Raw genomic sequence first — 8,804 nt, 5'->3', positions numbered from 1 at the left:
TTATACTTCTAATAGGCTTAGGAATGCATATTTTCTGACAATTATCTAAGCCTGAGAGACAGCATAATCACGGAGTGATTACTGTATTGCCCAAATTTTCATCATATGTAAATTGGGTTCATCGGCAAGATGCGAGAGAATTGGAGCTAAAATTGTTAGGAGTAGTCATGTCATCCTATCAGACCCTAAAACTCAAACTACTCGCACAGTTCAAATACTAGTACATTATTCCGGTATCTGTGCATTTTTAAGTTTTGGACCTCTATTTTTTCTTGGGACCTCTAAACTTTTTTGGGACCTCTAATTTTTTTTGGGGCCTCTATTTTATTTTGGGACCTCTAAACTAGAAAAGAGCCAATCTATCTCGGTCTTTTTGAAAGATATCAAAAAGTGACCAATTGATAAAATGTTAGTCATATTATCAAAAATATTTTGTTTGTTGTCTACTTTTTGATATCTTTTAGAGGAAATGAGACAACTTGGCTTAAAGTTGAACATTTTATTTTCAGCTAACAATGCTGGAAGGAATCTGGAATATTTGGTGGAAACTGGAGAGAATTTCGGATGTTGCTCGGAAAATAAAAGCGAATCTGAATGAAGAAATGTTGAGGAAACTGGACAAGGATCATTTATTCCATGCTTGGGATTTGAAGCAGTTGGACTTTTCATGGTTTTCAAAAAATACTGTAGAGGAGTTGAAGTTGTGAGTTTTTTTTTTTTAATTCAGTAATTCAGGAACTCAGGATTTCAAAAACTCGAAAATTCGAAAACTCAAATAACCGAGAATTCAAAAAGCATTTTTTTCGAATTTTTAAACGTTTTAAAAATTTTGATATTTTTTTTCGTATTTTTAGGGTTTTTTGGGTACATAGAATTTTCGAACTTTCTCAACATTTTGAAATTTTGAATTTTCAAAATTCTAAAATTCTGAAATTCCAAAATTCTAAAATTGCAAAATAGAGTTTCGAAATCACACAACAACCTCAAAAACTCAAAAATCCAAAAAAAACTACGAAAATGAAATATCCAAAAATTCAAGAAAATATTCCGAAAATCCAAAAAATTCGAAACATTCTTTTTTCGATTATCCACAAAAATCCAGAAAATTCAAAAATGAAATTTCTGATTTTTTGAATTTTGGAATCGTTTCTTTTTGGATTTTTTCATACAAAAAATTCAAAATTTTGAAAACCCCAAAAGATCAAAATGTTCGAAAAATCCGGGAAGTTCAAAAGCCCCAAAAGATTTCTGCTTGTTTTCAGTTTCCTGGACATCCCAACCGAAATTCGTCTGGACCCACTGACCCAATTGATGCTGGACCTTGATCCATCAGATATCGAATTATCATTCATGCTCTCTCAATTATGTTTCCATCATGTCGGAAAACTATTTCAAGGAGAAATTCTCAGAATTTCGGAAAAATTCCAAGAGATTTTGGCTGATGATCTACATGACTATTATGTTAATGACATGAGCAATCCGTATTATATGAAGAGGTTGGCCAAAATGATGAAGATTAACAATCAGATACAGGTTTGTGCAATTTTTTTGAAATTTGAAAAATTATGAGAATATTTCAGCTGGATGTCTACCGTAGTAAAGTTCGCAGCAGTTTGGGACACGTTTTTGATATTTTCGATATTGAAGTGTCCCATCCGGAATTGTTTATTGACTTGACACCTTGTTAATTGGCACCTGTTTTTCAATTAAAACTTGTTCAAAATTTCACAACAGTGCTCAAAAATGGAATCATTCGAATTACAACCAAAACAGTGTTATTAATGAGAAATTCAAAAAATCGAAAAACTCTGATGTCCAAAATCAAAAATTCAAACTCAAAAATCCGGAAGATCCGAAAATTCACGAGATTATTCTAGAAAAATTCTCGAAATTCTAGAAAATCAAAGCACTCGAAAATAGAAATTGTGCAAAAAATCTAAAAATACAAAAAAACAAAAACACAGAAAACATGCAAATAAAATTCTTGAAAATCTGAAGAATAAAAAAACCAAAACATCCCAAAAATATCTAAAATTTCAAAACTTTTAAAAATTCGAAAAAAATCTAATCATGTATAATTATTCCAACAGAATCAATATCACTATTGTGTTCTTCACGGTATAAATTGATATAAAACCAATATGGCCATGTGTCTTGCATTTCGACACTGACCACCAAAATATCAGAATTCGCCATTCGAAAATACCATGTTCCATCGTCTTCCGTTTCAGATACGTTTGAAGGTCCCCATAATACTGAAAGCTCTCGATTTGCGTCAGTCGATTTTATTGTCATATCACAATATTCGAAAGTTGGAGATTTCACGAAACACTGAAAAAAACAATCTTTTTTTTGAGAATATCGAAAGTTCAAAAATAGCACTCAATTTTTTTTTTGAGCACTCAATTTTTCGATTTTTACGCGATTTGTTCACTTTTGGTGTGACATTTTTCTACTTTTTAAAAGAGTTGAGTGGCCGGATTGATTTTTCACAAATTTTCATCAATAAATACTTTCGTGAAAATTGTATAGTTTACGTGAATTTGTTCCTGTTTTTTTGAAGGCTGAAAAAACTTTTTCAGGGCTGAAAATACTAGTACTTCTGAATTTCTAATTTACTGATTTTTCGAATAACCTAAAACATGTCTAGGAAGGGTCCCGGGAATTGAAGGGCCCCTCTAATTGAAGTGCCCCCTAGAGACCCCACGAAAAAAAGAAGGGCTTCTATTGTGTACAGCTTTTACGGTACATGGGTTTCTTATTTTTTTTAGACTCCGAAATTTCAAATTTTCAAATTTTTAACATTTTTGTATGTTCGAACTTCTTGATATTCTTTAAAGGAGGCCAGACATGAAAAATTTCAAAATTCTAGTTTTGTGATATTTGACACAGTACAGTCAGAAAATAACAATGGACATCAAACCATAACTCCCTGTTACTGTACAAGCGAGAACGCGACCGTTCTTCCACGCGGCGCCGACTCCTCGTTTCATGATCGTTTTAGCGGCAGAAGCCGACAAGCGCTGTGTGGTGTAAAGGCGAGCGCGCTTGTCCATTAGTCGCGCATCGCGGGTTCGACTCCCATATGTCCGTTATCGTTTTTTTTTCTGTTTCCATGCGGCAACATCCTAGAATGACCGAATAACAAGAAAAAGTAGGGAATAATTGCATAACATTGAAGAAATTTAGTGTATACAAAAAAATGCTCGTCAAGTAGCGCGCATTGGGTCGCAATCGCACGATTTTCCGTCAAAATACATGATCTCGCCCCGAGAAAACCCCGTAGACTTTCGTGTTTGGCCGCCTTTAATATTCTGGAAACAAAAAACAACACAATTTTCTAACTAACCTCTTTGAGATGAATCACATCTTCTGCTGAAACGCAGTCAGTTAGAATCGACGATTTCGAAAAATGAGTCAATTCTTTGATATGCTGATCCGAGAAATATTGTCCACAACCAAAAACTTTGGCCATTTTCCATTGCTCAGTTTTCGAAATTTCATCAGTTTCAAAAACTGAACATATGGGACAAAAACTGAGTTCTACTAGGAATTTCGGATCAATTAGTTGGATAATTGAAAGAAATTCTGAATTTTTGTTGGCCCAGATTTGCAGTTTTTTGGTTTTGATTTTTCGATTCATGCAATTGCTCAGCTTTTCTATCACATCCTGATATAATTGCTCATCTTCCGGTCGCAAAGAAAAACTATAGATATTCGCATCAATTTCAAAAAGGTCCGAATTGCCTCTTTGAAATTTTAGAATCCATTTCAAATCGTTTTGAATCGCCACATCCAAAAAATTGGAATTCTCCAAATTTGTTATTTTTTCTTTATACGTTCTCGAATTTTCCATATATTCAATTATATCGATTGATCCATCAAAATACTCAATTTTAAACTCCAATTTTCGTCCTTTTCTCACTGTTAATGTCAGTCCTTTGAGTTTAGAGTCTGGCAATTTGGAATCCTTCAAATCATCGATAAAATTCCAGAAATCACGGCAAACTTGGCGAAGGGTAAGGCTGAAAACAGAATTTTAAAAGGAATCTCTAGAAAATTTGAATTTCCGGATTTTTCTGAATTCCTGAATTTCTAAATTTCTGAATTTCTGAATTTCTGAATTTCTGAATTTCTGAATTTCTGAATTTCTGAATTTCTGAATTTCAGAGTTTCTGAATTTCTGAATTTCCGGATTTTTCTGAATTCCTGAATTTCTGAATTTCTGAATTTCTGAATTTCTGAATTTCTGAATTTCTGAATTTCTGAATTTCTGAATTTCTGAATTTCTGAATTTCTAAATTTCTGAATTTCTGAATTTCTGAATTTCTGAATTTCTGAATTTCTGAATTTCTGAATTTCTGAATTTCTGAATTTCTGAATTTCTGAATTTCTGAATTTTAGAATTTCAGAGATTCTGAATTTCTGAATTTCCGGATTTTTCTGAATTCCTGAATTTCTGAATTTCTGAATTTCTGAATTTCTGAATTTCTGAATTTCTGAATTTCTGAATTTCTGAATTTCTGAATTTCTGAATTTCTAAATTTCTGAATTTCTGAATTTCTGAATTTCTGAATTTCTGAATTTCTGAATTTCTGAATTTCTGAATTTCTGAATTTCTGAATTTCTGAATTTCTGAATTTTAGAATTTCAGAGATTCTGAATTTCTGAATTTCCGGATTTTTCTGAATTCCTGAATTTCTGAATTTCTGAATTTCTGAATTTCTGAATTTCTGAATTTCTGAATTTCTGAATTTCTGAATTTCTGAATTTCTGAATTCCTGAATTTCTGAATTTCTGAATTTCTGAATTTCTGAATTTCTGAATTTCTGAATTTCTGAATTTCTGAATTTCTGAATTTCTGAATTTTAGAATTTCAGAGATTCTGAATAAAAAAAACAACTCACACTGATCGGAAATCCAAAAATCCGATAATATTTTCCATTACAAGTTCGGGCATTTTAGAAAGTGATGTCATTTTTCTTTTCGAGAAAAAACTGAAATTAAAAAATTCAGAAAAAGAGCAGAATAATTTCTTATCACTTATCAAATACCGCTAGTTTTCTCTGCGTCTCTCAAAAAATCATCTTTCGCAATTTTATGAAATTAATGATTTTCTGAACTTTTGAATTTCTAAAATTATTACATTCTGAATGCCAAAATTTACAAAATTGAAATTCAGAAATTCAGAATTTTTCATCTTTCAATTTTTGGGAGTTTTTGAATTTTTGAACTTTTGAATTTCAGTTCAATATTTTAGGCTTACAAATTTTTTCCTCGTTTTCAAAAACCAATAAAATTCGATTTCCAGTAAAACAAACCACACACCTGCTGTCCTCCGTCTCAAAAAATCCAATTTTCTAGAAAATTAAATCTTCTACTTTCCCGGAAAAATTCTATAAAAACAAGTTTTTCTAGAACTTTTTATTGAAAAAAGTTCAAATTTCTACATTTTACGAATGCCCGTATTTTCAAATCTCACTGATTTATGTCTGAAAAATTCCTGTAATTTTTTGTATGGAATTTTTGGAGTCACCATTTCGATTTTAGTAATTTCTGTGACAATTTTGTTTCCTTTGTATTTTTTGACTTTTCGAAAAAATCGAGAACGAGATGAATCGGTGAGAATTTATAAACTCAGAAATTCAGAAATTCAGAAATTCAGAAATTCAGAAATTCAGAAATTCAGAAATTCAAAAATTCTGAAATTTCCAGACAAGTGCTTCCATTTTTTATATTCTTAATCATTTTTACTACGTTGTTAATTTTATGGAATTTCTATGCATTTTCAACGCGTTCTGGATTTTCATATGGATTTACACTGCAAAGTAAGATTGTAAAAGTTTTAGAATTTCGGAAATTGAGAAAAACATTCAGAAATTGTATTTGTAAATTCAGGATTTCAGAAATTCAGAAATTCAAAAAAATCAGGAGAATCAAAAATAATGAAAACCGAAAACTATGAAATTCTGACGAATCAATGAAATCAGCAATTTTCTTTTTATTTTCGGAAATTTTTCGAAATTTTGAAATCTTGAAATTCAAAAACTCGGAAACACAAAATATTAAAAAAACAATACAGGAGTTCTAAAAAATTTAAAAAAAACACTTTATGATTTTCAGCCAAAATGCTGAAAAAAATCAAGAAAACTTTTTTTTTGAATTTCCTCTTTTTTTTCTCGAAATTTCAGGACTTTGACTATTTTTATTGAATTAAACTTTGATAACGCTTAAAAATGAGCCCAAGCTCGACTAGGCTCCGCCCAGTTCGACAATTCATGTGAACACGCGACGCACGACCGCGACGCGCCAGGAAAATGAAAGTGGGCGGAGCCTAGTCAAGTTTAGGCTCATTTTAAAGCTCTTTTTGAGAAGTTGAAAAATCTGGGAGTTCAGAAAGTGAAGAAAGTTCGAAAAATTGAAAAAAATACAAGAGAGTCTAAAACACAAAAATCAAGAAAAAAAAAATAATCCGATCCAAATTTTGAAAACAATATGTAAAATGTTTTCAGAAATCCAAAATTTCTAACTCTTATCGGAACTGTGACAATTTTTCTCTCATTTCTAATCATTTTATCAGTCACAATTATGGAAAATCTGATGCTCTCCCTATTAGCCATCCACCGATTTCTAATTTATTTTTTCCCGAAAACTGAAAACTTTCTATCAGGAAGTGTTAGAACTTTATCAGTATTAGTTAGATTATCTTATGTAATTATATTTTTTATCAATTTAATTTCAAAAATTCTCAAAGTATTCGTAATTGCCAACAATTTCGCATCATCTGGAAATTTCAGCTACACAGAAGTACCTGAAATTCAGAATTTTGATTTTTGGAATCAGAGATTTTATTTTGGACTTGTGATATTTTTATTCTTCTCTACGAGTTTATATATTCCAATGATGATAAGTATTCGGAAAGCTGGAAAATTGCAAAGTGTGAAAAAAAGTAATCCGGAGAGATATGTTTTGTATCAGACACTGTTTTTGGTTCTTGTCAGATTGGTGAGGGATTTTGAAAAATGAAAAAAGAAACTTGAAATTTTGGAAGTTCCCAGAATTCGAATTCAATAGATCAAAAAGTCGAAATTCAAAAATTCAAAAATTCAAGATTTCAAAAAAATTTTAATTCTAAAAGATAAAACAATTTACAGTTATACATTCCATTTTTTTATTTTCTATCAGCATCGTTTGTAGAATTTAGTGAGACTTTGGTGAGTTTTTAGAATTCCGGAAAAATTGAAAATTCGAAATATTCAAAAAAATTGAATACAAATTTAGAAAATATGAAAATTCATTAAAAATCGGAAAAATTCAAAAATTCCAAAGAATAAGGGAAAAAATCCTTTTATCTTCCTTATATATAAAACGCTAGACGCGTCTGTTCACAGGTGATTCGCGCAGCGTCTATAATGGGTGAAATATTGTTCGCGGAAAATCGCCATGGGTACATCGGAACATGCCTACCGCAGGCCATTTACAGACCAATCGCGAACGCGCCACCGCAAACGACCAATATTCGCCCTATCGCGAGCAAATCTCCTACAATTGGCTTGCCGCGAGAGCAATAATTGGCATATATTGTTTCGAATCTGGAAGCTAGCAGCTGCTAAAAATTGTTTATTACACAGAAAAAACAATGAAAAGCGAAAAAACAATTAATTAAAATTTATATTATTCTCTTCCGCTGTTGTCGTACAGGCTGAAACGGCATCGGAGCTTCTCGTTTTGTCCATTTTTGCCTCAGTCGATGACGATGAGCAGAAGATGATGTTGATTGTTGTTTCGAAGTAACTGAAATGAATTATCTAGATTTTAAGCTCCCAATTCTTTTTGTACTATACCTCTGACACAAGTTATCGACTGGAAATTTTTTTTCGAAATCCGCGAACTTAACACTTTCTTCTGAAATCAACTTTTTTCTCTGATATTCGTTTTCAAATTTACCCACTGTCCCAGAACTTTTTCCATCCTCATTCTGAATTGCATTTTTCCGGAGTGCCCAGTCGACATACAGGAAAATGAAGATTTTCTGATACCCTGTAAAAATCGGATTAAAAATTCGGATTTTCTGGACGCTTCTTACCTTTTGAAAGTACAGAAGCAATGCTTCTTCCAGAGTTTTTCGAAACTTCGGCTTCTTGCTTCCGACTTTTGTCTTCCGGTTATTTTCTCTATTTTTCTGCAAACAAAACGACACATTCATGGTTATACAGTATTCTAGTATAATATTATATGTTAATTAATAGATTGCGAACAAAAACTGCGAAGAAAACGGCGAAAAAAGAAGTAAAGTATCCAAAAATAAGAAAAAGAAGTTCGGAAAATAAAAAACAAGAATTTCTTCGCGATTGTTCAATTGTGGACCTTTTATAGGGCCAGTTAGTAAGATACGCATTTTGCTCGCGAATGGTCAATTGTAGAACCTCTCGTTCGCGGTAGATAAGTAATTGGTCGATTATAGCCCTTCTTCTGTAATTGGTCAATCACGAATCACCTGTGACAGACAGGCGCGCTCACCTTTACTCCACACAGCGCTTGTCGGCTTCTGCCGCTAAAACGATTATGAAACGAGGAGTGGGCGACACTTGAGCCGCCGCTTGGCTTCATTTATTTATCTTCCTTATAAATAAAACGCTAGACGTGTCTGTTGGTCCCGGTGTCAGTCCGGTTTTGGGTTTTTAAATGAAAAGTTGGCCGCCACCAAAACCGAACCAGCGGCTTGTCGCACAACGGCTGCGCACTCTCACAGCTGCGCCATGAGGGCCACAGAGATAGAAGGGAGGAAGGGCGTAGATGTTTTA

At 32.5% G+C, this 8,804-nt stretch overlaps 4 protein-coding genes across 4 annotated transcripts in view; 2 read left to right on the top strand and 2 right to left on the bottom strand.

The window, feature by feature from the left end:
- Positions 1-1,688, top strand: part of CBG22881 — a gene marked incomplete at both ends in the record, with an annotated part of 3,811 nt that extends 2,123 nt beyond the window's left edge. The window contains 2 exons of the mRNA XM_045238402.1: positions 611-703; positions 1,581-1,688. Of these exons, the coding sequence (XP_045097682.1) occupies positions 611-703; positions 1,581-1,688 (201 nt within the window). The remainder of the gene's footprint in view (positions 1-610; positions 704-1,580) is intronic.
- A 376-nt stretch (positions 1,689-2,064) lies between these two features.
- CBG22882 lies at positions 2,065-4,978 on the bottom strand (the record flags this gene model as incomplete). Its single annotated transcript, XM_002638286.1, has 3 exons — positions 2,065-2,331; positions 3,350-4,025; positions 4,908-4,978. 3 exons carry the CDS (start codon positions 4,976-4,978, stop codon positions 2,065-2,067), a joined length of 1,014 nt encoding a protein of 337 aa, XP_002638332.1.
- A 1,922-nt stretch (positions 4,979-6,900) lies between these two features.
- CBG27293 overlaps positions 6,901-8,804 on the top strand; it is a gene marked incomplete at both ends in the record, with an annotated part of 2,928 nt that continues 1,024 nt past the window's right edge. Inside the window, one exon of the mRNA XM_045238401.1 lies at positions 6,901-7,005. Coding sequence (XP_045100557.1) covers positions 6,901-7,005 — 105 coding nt within the window. The remainder of the gene's footprint in view (positions 7,006-8,804) is intronic.
- On the bottom strand, positions 7,670-8,206 carry CBG22883 (the record flags this gene model as incomplete). The annotated part of the gene is made up of 3 exons (XM_002638287.1): positions 7,670-7,794; positions 7,917-8,040; positions 8,087-8,206. 3 exons carry the CDS (start codon positions 8,204-8,206, stop codon positions 7,670-7,672), a joined length of 369 nt encoding a protein of 122 aa, XP_002638333.1.

This window comes from Caenorhabditis briggsae (assembly GCF_000004555.2).
Source record: "Caenorhabditis briggsae complete genome, chrV, whole genome shotgun sequence".
Lineage (NCBI taxonomy): Eukaryota > Metazoa > Nematoda > Chromadorea > Rhabditida > Rhabditidae > Caenorhabditis > Caenorhabditis briggsae.
The sequence above is the reverse complement of the archived record's forward strand: the minus strand, read 5'-3'. Positions and strand labels throughout refer to the sequence as shown.